The sequence below is a fragment of the Thalassophryne amazonica genome, chromosome 2 (assembly GCF_902500255.1).
Source record: "Thalassophryne amazonica chromosome 2, fThaAma1.1, whole genome shotgun sequence".
Lineage (NCBI taxonomy): Eukaryota > Metazoa > Chordata > Actinopteri > Batrachoidiformes > Batrachoididae > Thalassophryne > Thalassophryne amazonica.
This window is the reverse complement of record NC_047104.1, coordinates 70,604,063-70,625,281: the sequence shown is the minus strand read 5'-3', so window position 1 is coordinate 70,625,281 and position 21,219 is coordinate 70,604,063. Positions and strand designations below refer to the sequence as shown.

The following is a 21,219-nucleotide window of genomic DNA, read 5'->3' as shown; positions in this document are numbered from 1 at the left end:
TTGTTACTCGAGGCGAATGTGTGATTTTTTCCCCCAGCAACTGCATAATTCCAGCCACAAAGTGTTGAAGTATGTGTCAGAATGGACTTTGATAAGAACATGCCCTCCACAGTACCAGTATGAGAACCTTTGAGTTTAAGCTGAATGAGAGAGGCAAGGTAATTAACAAATTACCTAGTATGTTGACTTTGTTTAATGCAACCTTTCAAGAGTATTGCCTTTTGCAATATTTTATATTTAATAAATTAAGTGTGTAATTTAACAGGCCATGCTGAGGTAATTTTATTTTCTGTCTTAGTTTATTTTGTGTTTGACTCCTTTTTGACATTTCAAGATTTTTTTCCACATTCAAATTCCAATGTCTGAGTATTTGTAAAAATTAATAGTTCGCTGCTCTTTGAAAGGCTGTATTTGCTTAATCATTGGCAGAAAAAGCCTTAAAATGAAAATATCACTTATACCAATTATTTCTGGGATAGAACAACAAAAATAGTTATCATGACAGGTCTAGGTTGATAGATGAACTTAAATCCCAAATACCTATGTATGCAACATTTTATTGTTAATTATGTGGCTAAGACCACGGAACATGTTTCTATAGCTCCCACATCACAGCAGGAGGACAAAAAAAAAAAAGTCAGATCAGTAAAATAAGTGAATGACTGCAGGTGGGGGTCAGTGTGTAAATATCTGCCCTTTACTCTACACCCAGCCTCCTGTTTGGTTGCAGATGTAATGCCAGTCGGGGCTACAGCTAAAGAGTAACGTGGTTGTGATTAAGATGCAGCTCTCACGCATGTCCACTCACCAGTTGGTATGGAGCCCATGCCCACGCAGAATGTGTGGAATCCTCTGTCACATTTGTCACAAAACATCATCTCATCCTCATTGTGCGGCTGCTGGCATATGGTGCAGGACTTACACTCCATACATTGCCACAGGTATGTCTGGATCACACACACTAGCTCCTTGCTCATATCCAAGCATGATGGGTGGCCTAATTTACAGACATAGAAGCACATGCACAAAAGACAGCATGCATGTGCAAAACCAAAAACAGAAAATAAATACACAACACATCTCAAACGGCAGCTATCCAGACAGATGCAGTCTTTTTAACAGGCCACAGTCACACACGTGTCTAAACACATATCCCCCTGAAATTCATACAGCACAGAGATCAATCTGTGGAACTCAATGAGTTACCATTCTTAAGATACAACAATATACAGGTTTTCAGTCTTAATCTATTAATCAACCCTTTGTCTCCGTTTTCCAATGAGATTAAAAGGCACAATAAGGAATATCTGAAAATAAATAAAATTTTAACTAGCAGCTAGGACTGTCTACTGATACTAACAACCAAAGTCTATTTAAATAAAATCCTAAAAACTGCAGTCAGGTGAAGAAATGTAATGACATTCTTCTGAGCCACTGAGCATTTGTAACTACAGAGTCGGTATAATACATCAGAAGCATAAATTATTTTGTTTTGTTTGTTTGTTTGTTTGTTTTTTAGGATACCAACAGCATCAATCTGAAATCATTCACCTGAAAATACAAAATGTGCACAACAACAGTAACAGTACCCCCTCACCCGAGGACAGTGCTAAGAGGCAAATACTAAAGAAAGCATGGTTTCTATTTTCTTGATTTTAAATAAAAAATTTTAAACAGGTAAACAAGACACGACCATAGATTACTGCTAATTTAAAGGGACTGTATGGACTTACCACTGTTATCACACTGGGAGCAGTGAATGAGAGCCTCTGGTTTGCCTTTCTTGTTGGCTTCTTTACCCTTCTTGCAAATGCCACATATAGCATTGGGAATGACCTTAGGCTGCAAGGGCAGAGTAATGCTATAAAAACCAATCAGAAATGGGTACCCTATAGTAATGGACAGCACAGTGGATCAATATGTGTAACACGTGTGGCATAAACAACAAAAGGTCTGCACCTCAAATGAGACAAGGTTTTTCTAACTTTAGGGACGGTATCAAAGCTGATACCACTGACCACTGAGTCACAACGCACAAAACTGAAGATTCAGAAACACACCCTGACATGAGTGTGTTAAAGGAAGGTTTGCTAAAGCAACTGCTACAAGAAAGGCAGGCATAGTGCAGAAGGTTCTTTTGTAAGCATACTGCAGCACCTGTGGCCTGAAGAAGAAACAAAGTCAAAGTCGACTAATACAACCCCTGGCAATAATTATGGAATCACCGGACTCGGCGGATGTTCATTCAGTTGTTTAATTTTGTAGAAAAAAAAAAGCAGATCACAGACATGACACAAAACTAGTCATTTCAAATGGCAACTTTCTGGCTTTAAGAAACACTAAGAAATCAGGAAAAAAAAAAAATTGTGGCAGTCAGTAACGGTTACTTTTTTAGACCAAGCAGAGGGAAAAAAATATGGACTCACTTCATTTAAGAATGGCTTTGAATAAAAATACACATTTTTAATTAAATACAAATTTGTACACTGAAATGGAGTTCTTTGAATCCTTGTAGAAGTAGATTCTAATGAGCTTCATTTGTAATTTTCACTGTTTGTTGAACATACTGACCTCAAGTATCCAAGCCCACTGCATTTTGTGATATTTGATATTTAATATATTAATGAAATCTTGGTTCTTATGCTACAATGACCATTGGAATTTATGGAAAATCGGTTCATCCGAACGTGTCACTCAAATGCATCATGCTACAAAAATGTGACATTTAGTAAGAACTATAGATCACGATACCAAGTAAATTAATGCAATTCAAGGATTACAATAGCTATAAAGCAAATTCATTTCTTCCCATGGTCACTTTACAGATCATAAACTGCAGATTGAACAGAGGTATTGTGTGGAAGTTATTTGCTCATTTTGAAATGGATGCCTGCAACAAGTTTCAAAAAAGGGGACAGGGGTATGTTTTACCACTGTGTTGCATCACCTTTCCTTCTAACAACACTCAATAAGTGTTTGGGAACCGAGGACACTAATTGTGAGTGCAATGATTGGGTATGACAGGAGCATCCCCAAAAGGCTCAGCCATTCACAAGCAAAGATGGGGCAAGGATCACCACTTTATGAAAATACTGCATGAAAATAGTCCAACAGTTTAAGAACGATGTTTCTCAATGGTCAATTGCAAGGAATTGAGGGATTCCATCATCTATACAGTCCATAATATAATCAGAAGATTCAGAGAATCTGGAGAACTTTCTACACGTAAGCAGCAAGGCCGAAAACCAATACTGAATGCCCGTGACCTTCGATCCCTCAGGTGGCACTGCATTAAAAATAGACATCATTGTGTAAAGGATCTTACCGCGTGGGCTCAGGAACACTTTAGAAATCCATTGTTAACACAGTTTGTTGCTACATCTACAAGTGCAAGTTAAAACTCTACCATGCAAAGCGAAAACCATACATCAACATCCAGAAAAGCCGCCTCCTTACCTGGGCCCGAGCTCATTTGAAATGGACAGATGTAAAGTAGAAACGTGTGCTGTGGTCTGATGAGTCCACATTTCAAATTGTTTTTGGAAATCATGGACGTCGTGTCCTCCGGACATAAGAGGAAAAAGACCATCCAGCATCTGTGATGGTATGGGGGTCTGTTGGTGCCCATGGCATGAACAACTTATACATCTGTGATGGCAACATCAATGCTGAAAGGTACATCCAGGTTTTGGAGCAACACATGCTGCCATCAAGCAATGTCTTTTTCGGGGACATCCCTGCTTATTTCAGTAAGACAAGTCCAAGCCACATTCTGCACATGTTACAACAGCGTGGCTTCATAGTAAAAGAGTGCAGGTACAAGATTGGCCTGCCTGCAGTCCAGACCTGTCGCCCATTGAAAATGTGTGTTACGAAGAGCAAAATATGACAGAGACCCCGGAATGCTGAACAACTGAAGTCGTACATCAAGCAAGAATGGGAAAGAATTCCACCTACAAAGCTTCAACAATTAGTGTCCTCAGTTCCCAAACGCTTAGAGTGTTGTTAGACGGAAAGGTGATGTAACACAGTGGTAAACATACCACTGTCCCAGCTTTTTTGAAATGTGTTGCAGGCATCCATTTCAAAATGAGCAAATATTTGCACAAAAACAAAGTTTATCAGTTTGAACATTAAATATCTTGTCTTTGTGGCGTATTCAATTGAATATACAGTACTGTTCAGAATAATACAACCCCTGGCAAAAATTATGGAATCACCGGCCTCGGAGGATGTTCATTCAGTTGTTTAATTTTGTAGAAAAAAAGCAGATCACAGACATGACACAAAACTAAAGTCATTTCAAATGCCAACTTTCTGGCTTTAAGAAACACTAAGAAATCAAGAAAAAAAAATTGTGGCAGTCAGTAACGGTTACTTTTTTTTTTAGAGCAAGCAGAGGGAAAAAAATATGGACTCAATTCTGGGGAATAAATTATGGAATCACCCTGTAAATTTTCATCCCCAAAACTAACACCTGCATCAAATCAGATCTGCTCATTAGTCTGCATCTAAAAAGGAGTGAGCACACCTTGGAGAGCTGTTGCACCAAGTGGACTGACATGAATCATGGCTCCAACACGAGAGATGTCAAATGAAACAAAGGAGAGGATTATCAAACTCTTAAAAGAGGGTAAATCATCACGCAATGTTGCAAAAGATGTTGGTTGTTCACAGTCAGCTGTGTCTAAACTCTGGACCAAATACAAACAACATGGGAAGGTTGTTAAAGGCAAACATACTGGTAGACCAAGGAAGACATCAAAGCGTCAAGACAGAAAACTTAAAGCAATGTGTCTCAAAAATCGAAAATGCACAACAAAACAAATGAGGAACGAATGGGAGGAAACTGGAGTCAACGAACTGTAAGAAACCGCCTAAAGGAAATGGGATTTACATACAGAAAAGCTAAACGAAAGCCATCATTAACACCTAAACAGAAAAAAAACAAGGTTACAATGGGCTAAGGAAACGCAATCATGGACTGTGGATGACTGGATGAAAGTCATATTCAGTGATGAATCTCGAATGTGCATTGGGCAAGGTGATGATGCTGGAACTTTGGTTTGGTGCCATTCCAATGGGATTTATAAAGATGACTGCCTGAAGAGAACATGTAAATTTCCACAGTCATTGATGATATGGGGCTGCATGTCAGGTAAAGGCACTGGAGAGATGGCTGTCATTACATCATCAATAAATGCACAAGTTTACGTTGATATTTTGGACACTTTTCTTATCCCATCAATTGAAAGGATGTTTGGGGATGATGAAATCATTTTTCAAGATGACAATGCATCTTGCCATAGAGCAAAAACTGTGAAAACATTCCTTGCAAAAAGACACATAGGGTCAATGTCATGGCCTGCAAATAGTCCGGATCTTAATCCAATTGAAAATCTTTGGTGGAAGTTGAAGAAAATGGTCCATGACAAGGCTCCAACCTGCAAAGCTGATCTGGCAACAGCAATCAGAGAAAGTTGGAGCCAGATGAAGAGTACTGTTTGTCTCTCATTAAGTCCATGCCTCAGAGACTGCAAGCTGTTATAAAAGCCAAGGTGGTGCAACAAAGTACTAGTGATGTGTTGGAGCGTTCTTTTGTTTTTCATGATTCCATAATTGTTTCCTCAGAATTGAGTGATTCCATATTTTTTTCCGTCTGCTTGGTCTAAAAAAGTAATCGTTACTGACTGCCATAATTTTTTTCCTGATTTCTTATAGTGTTTCTTAAAGCCAGAAAGTTGCCATTTGAAATGACTTTAGTTTTGTGTCATGTCTGTGATCTGCTTTTTTTCTACAAAATTAAACAACTGAATGAACATCCTCCGAGGCCGGTGATTCCATAATTTTTGCCAGGGGTTGTAGTAGTGCTACATGACTATAAAGATTAATCCAGGTTTTGAGTATATTTCTTATTGTTACATGGGAAACAAGGTACCAGTAGATTCAGTAGATTCTCACAAATCCAACAAGACCAAGCATTCATGATATGCACACTCTTAAGGCTATGAAATTGGGCTATTAGTAAAAAAAGTAGAAAAGGGGGTGTTCACAATAATAGTAGCATCTGCTGTTGACGCTACAAACTCAAAACTATTATGTTCAAACTGCTTTTTTAGCAATCCTGTGAATCACTAAACTAGTATTTAGTTGTAGTTTTTCATGATTTCTTCACATCTGCGAGGCATTCATTTTATTGGTTTGGAACCAAGATTTTGCTTGTTTACTAATGTGCTTGGGGTCATTGTCTTGTTGAAATACCCATTTCAAGGGCATGTCCTCTTCAGCATAAGGCAACATGATCTCTTCAAGTATTTTGACATATCCAAACTGATCCATGATACCTGGTATGCGACATATAGGCCCAACACCATAGTAGGAGAAACATGTCCATATCATGATGCTTGCACCACCATGCTTCACTGTCTTCACTGTGAACTGTGGCTTGAATTCAGAGTTTGAGGGTCATCTCACAAACTGTCTGCAGCCCTTGGACCCAAAAAGAACAATTTTACTCTCATAGTCCACAAAATGTTCCTCCATTTCTCTTTAGGCCAGTTGATGTGTTCTTTAGCAAATTGTAACCTCTTCTGCATGTCTTTTATTTAACAGAGGGACTTTGTGGGGGATTCTTGCAAATAAATTAGCTTCACACAGGCGTCTTCTAACTGTCACAGCACTTACAGGTAACTCCAGACTGTCTTTGATCATCCTGGAGCTGATCAATGGGTGAGCCTTTGCCATTCTGGTTATTCTTCTATCCATTTTGATGGTTGTTTTCTGTTTTCTTCCACGCGTCTGTTTTTTTTGTCCATGTTAAAGCACTGGAGATCATTGTAGATGAACAGCCTATAACTTTTTGCACCTGCGTATAAGTTTTCCCCTCTCCAATCAACTTTTTAATCAAACTATGCTGTTCTTCTGAACAATGTCTTGAACGTCCCATTTTCCTCAGGCTTTCAAAGAGAAAAGCATGTTCAACAGGTGCTGGCTTCATCCTTAAACAGGGGACACCTGATTCACACCTGTTTGTTCCACAAAACTGACGAACTCACTGACTAAATGCCACACTATTATTGTGAACACCCCGTTTTCTACTTTTTTTTTTACTAATAGCCCAATTTCATAGCCTTAAGAGTGTGCATATCATGAATGCTTGGTCTTGTTGGATTTGTGACAATCTACTGGTACCTTGTTTCCCATGTAACAATAAGAAATATACTCAAAACCTGGATTAATCTTTTTAGTCACATAGCACTACTATTATTCTGAACACTACTGTAGGTTGAAGAGTTTTTGTAAATCACTGTATTCTGTTTTTATTTACATTTTACACAACGTCCCAACTTCACTGGAATTGGGGTTGTAATATCAAACCACAGACCATGGCCACATCACAAAGTTGATGTGAAATCAACAGGAATTAATATAATCAATGAGATTTTTGTCCACTTTTTACATTTCAGAATGGTTCATTCAAAGGTAGAAAATACTGCAGCAATATGAAATGCAAACCATGGCGAATGCCATTTTAATTCTCAGTACTGAGAACTAAGAAAATGAACAGCCAAAAATGGAGCTCAATCAGGAATTTATGGCAGTGAATAATATATATATATATATATATATATATATATATATATATATATATATATATATATATATATATATATATATATATACATACATACATACATACACACACACAGTGTGTGTGTGTGTGTGTATCCCAAAGATTGACTTTTTATCCCTGCTGCTGTGAAAAGGACTGCACTCAAAGAGAATTTCATTGTACAGCAATATCTAATGACAAAGAATAAAATTTTTTCAAACAACAAAACAGAGAAAACATTGGCTGAAGTTTCCCATGTGCCTTCTGACAAACCTGACCTGAAACTTTGCTTATTGTTAATAAATAAATACATTTCTTCTCTTTTCCACTCTACCATGAAGCTGTATAAATAGTGATGCAACAAGTAAATTAGAGCCCGACCAAGATATTGGCCGGCCAATATTATCAGCCGATATAAGCCCTTTTCAAAGTACTCACTATCGGCCGAAATTCTGCCGATAAACGCCGATAATTTCTCATAGAACAGTTACTGAAATAATGTTTGTGTAGGCAATGTAAAATGTCCTTGCACCATTTGTCCAGTAGATGGAGTTCTGACTCCATTCAACTGAGAACTGCTTACACCCCTGCTTAAATGTGTTCATCACCGGCCCCCGTAGTTCGCCGTCACACTGCACTGATCGGCTGACAAAAGCATACATGTTTATAAGGATGTTGTTTGTAATAATAATAATAATAATAATATGCGATTACATTCACCCCACATTTCTCCCGTTTCAGTTCAACTCAGTTTGATTAACTCAGTTTATGTAGTAATGTGTCAAATGTGCTTCACTGCGTCAGTCACGCTTTTTATTAAGCCCACATTGTGTAGACCTTATTTCTAGCATGAAAAACATCTTCACTGCTCAGAGGTTGAAACATTCAGATTCACTGGTCGTCTGGAAGGGTTCTGGGAATTACTGCCGTTCGCCATTAACCCTCTGGGGCCGACGCCGTCGTATACAACGGCTGGGACCAAGCTTTACTAAATTGTAAATAACTTTTTAATGATATGAGATAGAAACTTACTTTTTTTTTTTTGCTGAAAAGTTAACTCCGGAGTTTCGATCCACTGTCGGCCATCTTGGTACTCCTCATAGAAGATGTGTGATGATGTGCGATTTTAACATCCACACAGATGCTGAGAATGACAGCCTCAACACTGCATTTAATCTATTATTAGACTCAATTGGCTTTGCTCAAAATGTAAATGATAACCAGATCCTTACTCTGGATGGCATTACCCTGACCTCTAGTAATACTGTGAGAAATCTTGGAGTCATTTTTGATCAGGATATGTCATTCAAAGCCCATATTAAACAAATATGTAGGACTGCTTTTTTGCATTTACGCAATATCTCTAAAATTAGAAAGGTCTTGTCTCAGAGTGATGCTGAAAAACTAATTCATGCATTTATTTCCTCTAGGCTGGACTATTGTAATTCATTATTATTAGGTTGTCCTAAAAGTTCCCTGAAAAGCCTTCAGTTAATTCAAAATGCTGCAGCTAGAGTACTAACGGGGACTAGAAGGAGAGAGCATATCTCACCCATATTGGCCTCTCTTCATTGGCTTCCTGTTAATTCTAGAATAGAATTAAAAATTCTTCTTCTTACTTATAAGGGTTTGAATAATCAGGTCCCATCTTATCTTAGGGACCTCATAGTACCATATCACCCCAATAGATCGCTTCGCTCTCAGACTGCAGGCTTACTTGTAGTTCCTAGGGTTTGTAAGAGTAGAATGGGAGGCAGAGCCTTCAGCTTTCAGGCTCCTCTCCTGTGGAACCAGCTCCCAATTCGGATCAGGGAGACAGACACCCTCTCTACTTTTAAGATTAAGCTTAAAACTTTCATTTTTGCTAAAGCTTATAGTTAGGGCTGGATCAGGTGACCCTGAACCATCCCTTAGTTATGCTGCTATAGACTTAGACTGCTGGGGGGTTCCCATGATGCACTGAGTGTTTCTTTCTCTTTTTGCTCTGTATGCACCACTCTGCATTTAATCATTAGTGATTGATCTCTGCTCCCCTCCACAGCATGTCTTTTTCCTGGTTCTCTCCCTCAGCCCCAACCAGTCTCAGTAGAAGACTGCCCCTCCCTGAGCATGGTTCTGCTGGAGGTTTCTTCCTGTTAAAAGGGAGTTTTTCCTTCCCACTGTCGCCAAGTGCTTGCTCACAGGGGGTCGTTTTGACCGTTGGGGTTTTTACGTAATTATTGTATGGCCTTGCCTTACAATATAAAGCACCTTGGGGCAACTGTTTGTTGTGATTTGGCGCTATATAAATAAAACTGATTGAATTGATTGATTGATTGATGTGCGCAATGTGAGTGTCCAATTGGAATTGGTTCTCTGTCACATGGTTTTCCAAAATCCAATCGTAGGGCAGATTTACCTCACGTGATATGGCAAAGATCATTTTCAGGTGTGATATCTTACTAGTTGGCCCGTTTGAATAGCCCCCTAACTGCTCCAATTGCATTTTTGCATTTTTTGAACTTGAAAATTCTTCTCTGTTATAAAGTTAATCAGTATGAGGACAAAGCTTCAGCTTTTAGCTCATACCTTTTTTGTTAAGGGTCATTTTCATAAAAAAAAAATAATAGCCGATTTATTGATGATCGACATTTTTTTTTTCATCCAAATATCGCTATCGGCCTCAAAAAATCCATATCGGTCAGGCTCTAAAGCAAATGTTTTGTTAAGCAGTTTTACTAAGCCACAGTTTCCTGTAACACCTTAAGAGATGTCATGCATATCTTGGTGGCTTCCCTCACTAATGTCGTCCTTGCACGGCCACTTGGTGAACTGCCTATTCGAGATGTATTTACCATACAGTACAATACTTTTGGCAATGACTGATGCAAATGAAGTCAAAGACATTCATTATTTTGCAAATGTTCATGTATCATCCTTTAATAATTGAATAATTACATGTATTTTTATTACCTCTAAAAATGGAGGGACTATGTATTAAAATGGCTGTAATTCCTAAACAGTTATTGTGAAATTTTTGTGAAACCCCTTGAATTGAAGCTGAAAGTCTACACTACAGGAGTACCATGATTATTTCAACTCCATTGTGGTACACAAGCAAAATTACAAAAACTGTGTCACTGTAGTGTTACTTAGGTACCTGACTGTCTGAAATTGTATTTTACAGTATGCCTTGTATTTTGATTTTGTAAGATCTAAATCTGCCAAGATTGTATGCTAATGAACTGATGTGAGCTTGCTCAATGTAGTACAAACCCATGCATACAAGACAACTTGCAGCTCAGCTTGGCAAAAATGAGAACCAGGTCAGAAACCCTTCATTTCCACAAGATAACATTATACACACACATAGAACCCAAGCCAAACATCTGTCTGATATATTTAGTGAATAACAGTACAGCTCATGGTGTAAAAACAAAGCATATAATAGCAACATATACACTCAACATTAGGGATAAGTGCATTGTATTTCAGATATAAATGTTAAAATTATCTAATGTTAAAAGCAACTAGTTTTAAAGGGTAGCACAAATTATATACTGTTTACATTTTCTATATCAGAATAGCAAAACATGTCTTTTGAAAACAAAGGAAAACTAGCAGCCAAAACATCCACTTACTTGTCTTTGAAGTTATCAGTATTTGACAAGTGGGGACACACAAGAGGTATATTGAAGACATTCAAAACAAAAAGTCAAAAATTTAAAAGTTCAATTTGTCTTCGCAGAAAAAGTGTGGAAGTGCAGTGAAAGAGGAACAAACTGTTCCTATAAAATATCATTATTGCTCACAGTCTTACATGAAGAACAATGCCATGTGGCAATCATAAAACCAAAAACTGAAGAAAGGACCCCTAGTTGTGTATGCCTGTGTGGGATCATGTTATCCAAGGTGAAAAATGTTGACAAAACTCTAGAAGAGTAAAAAGTGGGGAGTGAAAAGGCTAAGGGGGTTCAAGGAGGGATGGAATAAGGGATTGGAAGTGGTAGAAAGAAGAGGAGGGTGTAGAAAAGTGCTGCTGCTGTTGTTGGAGAAAAGTTCAGGTGGTTTTGTCGTCTACCTTGTACCCTGGGGTGGAAGATGCTTTAAGGGAGACAGAATAGCGCTGGGTGCTGTCTTTGTTCGGTGTAGATGTCCTATCTTTGGCCTTGGACTTGTGCCCCTGCCCACCTCCTCCCTCTTGGCTTTCTACATCTGATGTGTTGCCCGAAGAACTTTCCTAGAGATAAACAACAGATGAGGGGGACAGCAGGCAGAAGGTTTGATACAGAGTGATGTACACATACACAAGGGTGCCGATCAGAAAACAGATTTTTTTTTTTTTTTTAACTGAACTTTCTTTTAGGGAATGAGAGGTAATGCTCAAGTTTATTTCATACATGCTTTTCCACACTCTGGCCAAAATCCTTCTGCTCTGCTCACATATACATATATGTGATCCCACTCAGTCTTAAAGACAACACAGCTCCTTTCGGGAAGGCTCCGTAAAGTCCTGGTTATGGATGGCAGAATCTTTTTTTCTCACCGAAATTCCATAAATTACAGCACGCATGTGAACATTACTGTCTTTGCCAACATAAAAATCCAATTTTGTTGAGGCATAACTGATAGACTACACTCTACAGGTACTGTAGGATTTAAAAGAAGCCCTACGAGTTTCCTTCCTTGCTATTCCATGACTTTTGTGCCCTTGCCCCATGCATGCAGCTGCCTCATGACAATGTGGATATACAGTAATGATGCTCAAGTACCTGTTAATAATAGGGTGATTCTTAGACTACGGGCACTTTTATGTCCCTTGATCATATTTTATGAAAAAAAGAAAAAAGGGGAAATTTCACACTTTTATAGTTATCTTTACAATGAAAGTGTTTGAAGAAATTTGTCCTAGTAGTCTATGATGACTTTTTCACCTTTTTTCAGCATCATTATATGCAAATATTGCCGTTTTGTGCTTGTCCCACACCCAGACTTATGATCTTCAATGATAAAAATGAATAGTAAACAAATGTTTTTTCTAATGTTTTAAAATATCTCTGAATAAAATATCAGTAAAATAATGAAAACATAACTGGGGTATTCAATGTCATACAACTGTTGTGCTTTTTTTTTTTAAACAAAATGTAGTTGTCCCACACTATTGCCGTAATTTCCACCACAACAATAATGTCCCTTTAAAAAGTTTGTATGAAAGATTGTGTGGGTAGTTTCTATGGAGATAAACAGTAACATCAGAGCACATGTATATAGCGCCAAATCACAACAAACAGTTGCCCCAAGGCACTTTATATTGTCAGGCAATGGTGTGGTGGAAATTACATTTACAAGGCCAATAGTGCCCGTAGTTAAAGAATCACCCAATAACAACAACGTATGGAATCCTCAATCCATGCAAATCACAATATTAGTACAGTGAACTAGGTCCATACTACGTATTATATTTTACCCATAGTAATGTCTTACAGATGAATTCTTGTTCTTTTTGTCTCCCTTGCCATCCTCTGCATCATCTGAATCAGGCTCAGAGTCCATCGCAGGGAGCTCAGGATCTAAGGGAGGCTCAAATAAAGCAGTGTTCAATGGCAGGTATCGTAGCTCATTGGGAGAATACCTGTAATGTGCAACACAATGCTACATCAGGGTAACTCACTCATAACAATGCAGAATGCTGGGAGATCAATCAAAAAACTAATTTTTGAAACAAAGGATTTAAGAAAGTGACATTCAACACAGAAGATTAATATTGTCAGTGAAAGCATTTATTCCAGTGTGTAAAGTATAGTACCTTTTGTAGTAATCTTGGAACTGCCCTGGTATGAGAGCCACTGGGTATGGCCCTGTTTTTGTCAGCTCTGGAGCGAGCACCTTAAATCTACCTTGGGGTACCTGGATTACCTAACAACACAACAGATACAGTCCATCTCAAAGCTACTCAAAGGAAGCCTCTATTTTACAATAACAGCTTTGAATCTAACTGAAGAGAACAAAAATATGACAAAAAACTAACAATTGAGCTCCACAGTGTCCTCATCCCCAATAAAGAGTGTGTATACATGTATGTACAATTTAACTTATTTACACACATACAGGAAATAAAGTAAAAACAACAATCATCTTCTGACTGATTTTTTTTTTAACGGCCAAATCATAAGCTGTTCACCATCTACCTTTTTATAGAACCTCTTGTGATTGTGTCGTAGGATTCAAGGAAAAACAAGATGGAGACAGATAAGAACACAATCAAAATAAATAGAAATCTTTTAAAATACAAAAGACTAAATATGAACTGTGTTTCTTTTTCCTGGTCAAAAAAGGATGAGCAGAAATTCAAAAAATTGTCTGATTGTTTTTCTTCATATTTAGAATAAGATAATAAAAAAAATAAAATCACTGGCAAACACACACACACACACACACACACACACACACACACACACACACACAATTTTCTCTTATTCCAGACATGTAAGTAGGGTGAGGTCAAAAAAAAAAAAAAGAGAAACTGTCAGACTGTGAGCACCAGTGCTAGGGAGGGTGTGGGAGGAGTTTATGCTCCCACAGGTGGGGGGTCTGGGGAGCCTCCCCCCGGAAAATCTTTTGAAAATGAGGTACCAAATGGTGCATTTTGAGCACAATTTTGAGGATAAACAGAACAACAACAACAAAAAAATCCATATTTTCACACAAAAATTGTGTATTTTACATATTTACACAAAATGAGGGTTGTGGTACCAAGAAAAAAAAAAAATAAATAATTAATTTCCAATCCAACAACCTTCCATTCATGACAGAAGTCGAGGCACAGTGAGGACACAATTATGCAAAATTTGAAACTGCACGGCAATGCATGTAAACTGACTGAACAATAGTCAATCAAAACTGATTTGACTCAAATCAACACTCAGAATTTAACTGTTTCATATTGTGTCTTACAGTGGGGAGGTTTGGTTATTTTCACTGCAAACAAAGTTTTGCTTAGTTGTAATATAGCCTGGCACACAGACAGCCTGGGGATGCTTAACATGCCAGCATGGGGAAGGGGGCCTACTGATGAACACAGTGACAAGACTAGGGTTAACATTGGATGAACATAATATGAACTCCCTCCCACCACACTCCTCTGACTAGAGTCCATTTGTACAGAGAGTTATGACATGACAAGCTGAAAAAATACGGTCACGTGACTCATGGAGCCATCTTGGGGCCAAATTCGCGTTCACTTTTTAGCTATCTGCATGTATAACGAGTTTATTCACTGAAAACGCCGGGTTGTTGTGCATATGGATGCACAAATAGACACAACAAGGGCTTCAAGATGTACACATTCCCTTCAGATCCCAACAGACGTAAAATCTGGAAAAATAAAGTCAGCAGTGTGGGATGGAAGCCAACGTCATCATTTTCATGCGGGTGTGTATGTATGCGTTTGCATGTGTATGTGATTGTTCCTGTACATGGATCTGTTGCTGGTTGTGGTTAACTGATTTAAAAAAAAGAAAAGGTGAAAAAGGTAAATTTACTGTGTGCATCAACCAAGAACCTGTGTGTGTGTGTGTGTGTGTGAGTGTGCATGTGTGTCTTCATGTGTTATGCTTGTATGTATGAGTTTACCGTCTCTGAAAACTCGTTAAATTTACTTTTTAAAGAAAAACAAAGTGTATTTTTAAAGCCCCCTCCTATCCCCTTAACTGAAACAGTTAATTACCTGAGGCCAAAATATGGGCATCGGGTATTGCGACAGCCTTGCGTCCTTCTGTTTGTCTGTGCTCAGCCTGAGTCCAGTCCTGTTACTGCCAGGGTCTTCAAGTTCACAGGGAACATTTTTGGGACACTTATGATGGCCCTTTTCACGTAACGGAAACGGGGGCAAAAACTTTGTGGTCGATATCAGCAGAAAAGCCAAATGCATTTTGGTGGAATGCCTCAAACCAGCCCACCTGGATCTGGTCCATCCCCCTCTATGGGGCCGCCCGCCCACCCACACGCTTAAAAAAACCTGTTCACACATAAATGTCAGCCACTCAAGCTTACACTGTGCTCCCTGCCTGACATGTTAATGAGCCAAGGCGCACATCCGTTTTCCCGGCAGGCCCCTGCCCGGTGATGTTCTGCTGATTGTTTCCAAAGATGTGTGGATAATATGTATCAGTCACTGCATTGTGCCAAGCTCAGACAACTGTTTTCACCCGCTGTTTATACCCCCGTCACAGATAGCCGGAATCACGCAGAATGGCGTCAGAATTATGAATCAGCTCACATCCGAAAAGTGGCAGATTTCAGTTCCAAAACATTCTGACAGCCATCTGTGGAAGTCCACACAGTTGGTCAAAATTGGCCAGCAGCCCTGAGTATCATGCACATGTTCAAACTACTCCGTGCGCCATCAGGATGGGATCCAACGGTGGTCCATGTGTAATCTGAGGACCATATGACAGCAATTTACATATACTGATGGCAGCAAAACGGGATCCGAAACAATTTAAACGCATACGAGGGAACCTCAAGATGGATCTGGCACGGTATGCCTGCATGTGCCACGTATAATAATGTCCTCCCCCACCCCCACTCAGAGCGCAAAGGAACTGTGGAAATGTATGTGACACACTTCATCATGATAACAATTATGAATTATCATGTACAGTGAATGTGAATAGCGGCTATAAAACCGAAAGCACCATGCGCTACTGTGCGCACGCCACCACAAATCTGAACAGGTTGTTACATCCACAACAGACCTTACAGTACAGATGTTGCTCAATGCTGTCAATGTTGCCCTTACCATGAGTGACTTAAGTTTCATGTTGGTACCATGAGTGAAATGTGTAGTGGCTTTAATGTCTTCAGCCACTGTCTGTCAAATTTAAAGCACCTACTTACAGTGGCTGCGTGTGCGTGCAGCTTCGATCAAGGACAAACAGCATGGCAAACAGCTGACATTTGCTGTTTGCCATGCTTATATATTGGGTCAAGGATGAATGGCGTCAAAACGGAACACTGATAGGACTAACAGTTTTGGAGAAACAACAAATATTAGCCAACATTACTGATTACATTTTGGACTCATGTGCCTTTCCAGCAGGGGGCAGTAAATCATCTTTATATCAAAAGCGTGAGTGTAAGTGCATATAAATTGTAAATACGTTAAAAATACATGGATGACACAAGAACGTGAAAACGCTTATTTCCATTGTGCTCCATTTAAAAAATCAATGACAAAATAGAAGTAATAATAAAATTAAAAAAATAATAGTGTGTACATGATAACCTAAACAATTTATAAATACATTAAGACAGTAAATTAACATTTCTGGATTGACACACCATTCCAACTCATTGCTTAATCTATTATCACCCTTGAAAAATGTCAGCTACTAATTTTGTAAACACTATCCAATCTAGAGCCCGTAGATACCCAAAGGCAATACACTAGTGTGTATGTGTATTATATACATGTTTGTTTGCACTGGTGTATGAATTAAACAAGCGCAAATTATAAAGAAGACAATAAGATCTTAATATGGGTGTAAATTTGCATCTTTTTTTAAACCAAAATTGGAGCCACTTTAACTTTTGACCCCTGTACAAACTGAAACTGACCTTTGTCACCATTCTTGCTCCTTTTACCTCATAACTCCATAACATTCAGTCACTGATTATCCAAACTGATCAGGCAAATAATGTGGTGTAGTTTTCAATATGATTGGAGCATCTTAATTTTGACCCCTGTGTAATTCTTCAACTGACCCCTACCTGGCTGCCTATTGAAAATTCAAGTGGCCAATCAGTTATAAAAAAAAAAAAAAGAAAAAAAAAAGTGTAAATGTCTATGGAGTATTTGTGCCAAATTTGATGTTTGTATCACCATTTGCAGGATTCCACTCTAAAGATTCTCTTATCTGCTGCACTATATATGCGATATAAGATGCTGCTCCTTACTGTTTCTCAATTTCCCTCAAAAGTATTGGAACACTAGGTATTTCATACATTTTAATTTGTTTATTTCATTTCAAATACAATTTTTTTTCTTCTAAAACTATCCTTCTTAAACTCAAACTGAAAGCAAATCTCTACAACTTGATATAAATGAATTAAAAATATAAAATCCAGCTTCCCGATGAAGTGGTGTAGAGGAGGATTTTCTTAAAAAGAAGACCCGATAGTTCAGCTACAATTTGCCAGAAAGTACATCTGAGATGCAAGCCAAGATTGGATGTTTTGGTCAAAGAAACGTTTGTATTTCTTCATAATTGATGTAAATAAAGTCCAAGACATATTCAGTGACTTGGAAATGTTCATGTTTCCATCCCCTGACTTGTCTGAAGAAAACTGACAATAAAACTGATTATTATTTACAGGTTTTATCAAGTTAGAGATTTGCTTTCAGTTTGAGGAAGATAATTTTAGAAATTTTTATTCTTTATTTTTTTGTATTTCTTGTATTTAAATGGCATAAACAAATTAAAATGTGTGAAATTCCAAGTGTTCCAATAGTTTTGAAGGGCACAGTATCCTAACCTTATGATGAGTGCAAAGTGAGTGTGGTATTATTACTGTTTTGTTTGAGAATGTTTAATTTTCACTGTTGCTGCACTTTGTGTAAAATCAGTCATATCGTACTGATATAGTATAGTACCATATCACCCCAATAGAGCGCTTCACTCTCAGACTAGAGGCTTACTTGTAGTTCCTAGGGTTTGTAAGAGTAGAATGGGAGGCAGAGCCTTCAGCTTTCAGGCTCCTCTCCTGTGGAACCAGCTCCCAATTCGGATCAGGGAGACAGACACCCTCTCTACTTTTAAGATTAGGCTTAAAACTTTCCTTTTTGCTAAAGCTTATAGTTAGGGCTGGATCAGGTGACCCTGAACCATCCCTTAGTTATGCTGCTATAGACTTAGACTGCTGGGGGGTTTCCATGATGCACTGAGTGTTTCTTTCTCTTTTTGCTCTGTATGCACCACTCTGCATTTAATCATTAGTGATTAATCTCTGCTCCCCTCCACAGCATGTCTTTTTCCTGGTTCTCTCCCTCAGCCCCAACCAGTCCCAGCAGAAGACTGCCGCTCCCTGAGCCTGGTTCTGCTGGAGGTTTCTTCCTGTTAAAAGGGAGTTTTTCCTTCCCACTGTAGCCAAGTGCTTGCTCACAGGGGGTCGTTTTGACCGTTGGGGTTTTTCTGTAATTATTGTATGGCCTTGCCTTACAATATAAAGCGCCTTGGGGCAACTGTTTGTTGTGATTTGGCGCTATATAAATAAAACTGATTGATTGATTGATATGACAATATTGAGATATGATAATTTGGCCATATTGTACAGCCCTACTGTCTTTGGCCATATTGTACAGCCCTACTGTCAACTAGCTGAAAACCTTTATTAATTTACATCTACATAAAAAAAAATGCTTAAACTGGCAGGAAGTTAAGAGAACTGTAATTGGGGGGGTCAGCTTAAAGGCAAAAAAAGGAAAATGCTTAAAAATAAAAAGGGGGGGGGTCTGGCAGGGGGCAGAGCCCCCTCAGAAGCTGCCAGGCTTCAGCCATGCCAATGCTCCCCTGAAGCATTTTACAGAAAAAAAAAAGTCTGAAGGACCTAAATGACATGGTTAGATGGTGAGGAGCTTCCAGGCATGTGAAAGGCAAATAAAGAAAAATGCTTAAGGGGGGGGGGGGGGGGGGGGGGGGGGGGAACAAAGCTCCCCCAGAAGCTGAAATGTTTTAGCCATGCTAATGCTCCCCTGAAGCATTTACTCAAAAAAAAAAAAAGTATGAAGGACATAAATGACACTGAGATGCTGAAGAGCTTTGCTCGTTCATGTCCGTGACATATACATATTAATTAATGTAAATAGCAACTGCATACTTATAGCTATGTACACACAATAACAAATCTAGCACCAAAATTAGGACTAGAAAAACAATAGACTAGAAGATGGGCAAAACATTTGAACTACAATTCACATTAATAACAAATGAAAGGGTTGAGCTCTTCTTTCTTTAACTGACTGAATAAAATTACTAAGTATTTTAAAACTTACCTTGTTTCTTTTGGCTAACCTTGACCTATTTTAAAAGGTTAAAAGGTCACATTCTATTTCCTATTTTTATGCTCATACAGTAGATGGTATTTTAACATTGTGTTATATTTTAAGTTACAAGCTCTACTTTGGTACATGTAGTATGTTCATTATTCTCTCCAGGCATAATGAGATAATATCAGTTATCAAGTTTTTCAATGAATATGGCTTTACACACCCTGAAGAAACCCATACACCCTTCGGCCTCAGGGTGTATGGTTTTCTGAAGGGTGTAAAAAGTCATATTCATTGGTAAAACAACTTGATAATTTTATCATATACCTATAACTGATAACTGTTGTATAGTTTTCTGAAGGGTATAAAAAGCCATATTCATTGGTAAAACAACTTGATAACGATTTTATCATATACCTATAAATGATAACTGCTGTATGGTTTTCTGAATGGTGTAAAAAGCCATATTCATTGAACAACTTGATAACGATTTTATCATATACAGTGGTCCCTCGTTTATTGCGGGAGTTACGTTCTAAAAATAATCCGCGATAGGCGAAATCCGCGAAGTAGTGTTATTTTTTTACAATTATTATAGATGTTTTAAGGCTGTAAAACCCCTCACCACACACTTTATACACTTTTCTCAAACAGGCATTAACATTTTCTCACTTTTCTCTCCTGTGTAAAGTTCAAACCTTAGTAGAAAAAAATAGAACGTTTTCCTATAATTATGATGGCTTTTAGAACTAACAAATTTAATTTTAACGATCAACCTACGAGGTTGGACACGTAAGAAATTATTTCACAGTTCTTCTGACCGCGCCTCTTCGTCGTGGCACCGCTCCGCTGTCCGGATTGGCTGATTACTCTGGTAGTATGAAAAATATTACCCGTCTGCGAAAAGGGTGTATTGCTATTTATTCTTTAGTGTTTTATCCAATCATATTGGCGTATCATTTATAGGTATATGATAACACAAATTATGTGGCTGCGATACTACGTGTGCTCTGATTGGCTGATTACCGGTCGGATATTTTCCCGTTCATTGTTTCGCCATCTCACGGTCCATGACTTACATGACAGGTCAGTTTAACACACCTCGTGAAGTATGGACAACAAGACAACATCAGGGCATGGCAGAAGTTCATCATAGGTGCTACACCTCTGCTAGATAACCCTTTCAACTTGGGAGAACGTGTCATCATATTTGCTTGTGAACACGCTGAATTGGCACCATCCACATCCTCGCTAGCCATTATTTATAAGCGCTGTGAGATGCTGGCAACTCTGCTGGCACCGTGGTGCATTCTGGGAAGTGCAGGGGGATTACGGTAAACTTTAAAGTACAGAATATCCGGACCGGTTACCATGACAATTGGCCCACAATGTACATTTTCGTTACAAACCAGGAAGCAAAAACGATTGAAGAAAAAAAAAAAAAAAACACTACTCAGACATGAACATACTCCATAAATATCTAAACAGTTGTTCATGAAGGTGAAGCAAATGGGTCTGACTATATATACACACACACACACACACACACTAGTGTTCAGAATAATAGTAGTGCTATGTGACT

The 21,219-nt window shown here is 38.4% G+C and overlaps 1 protein-coding gene across 1 annotated transcript in view; it reads right to left on the bottom strand.

Moving 5' to 3' along the window:
- phf10 (PHD finger protein 10) overlaps positions 1-21,219 on the bottom strand; it is a 52,955-nt gene that overhangs the window by 6,064 nt on the left and 25,672 nt on the right. Inside the window, exons 7-11 of the mRNA XM_034187584.1 lie at positions 13,398-13,507; positions 13,076-13,223; positions 11,673-11,831; positions 1,734-1,842; positions 809-997 (exon numbers count right to left, since the gene is read on the bottom strand). Of these exons, the coding sequence (XP_034043475.1) occupies positions 809-997; positions 1,734-1,842; positions 11,673-11,831; positions 13,076-13,223; positions 13,398-13,507 (715 nt within the window). The remainder of the gene's footprint in view (positions 1-808; positions 998-1,733; positions 1,843-11,672; positions 11,832-13,075; positions 13,224-13,397; positions 13,508-21,219) is intronic.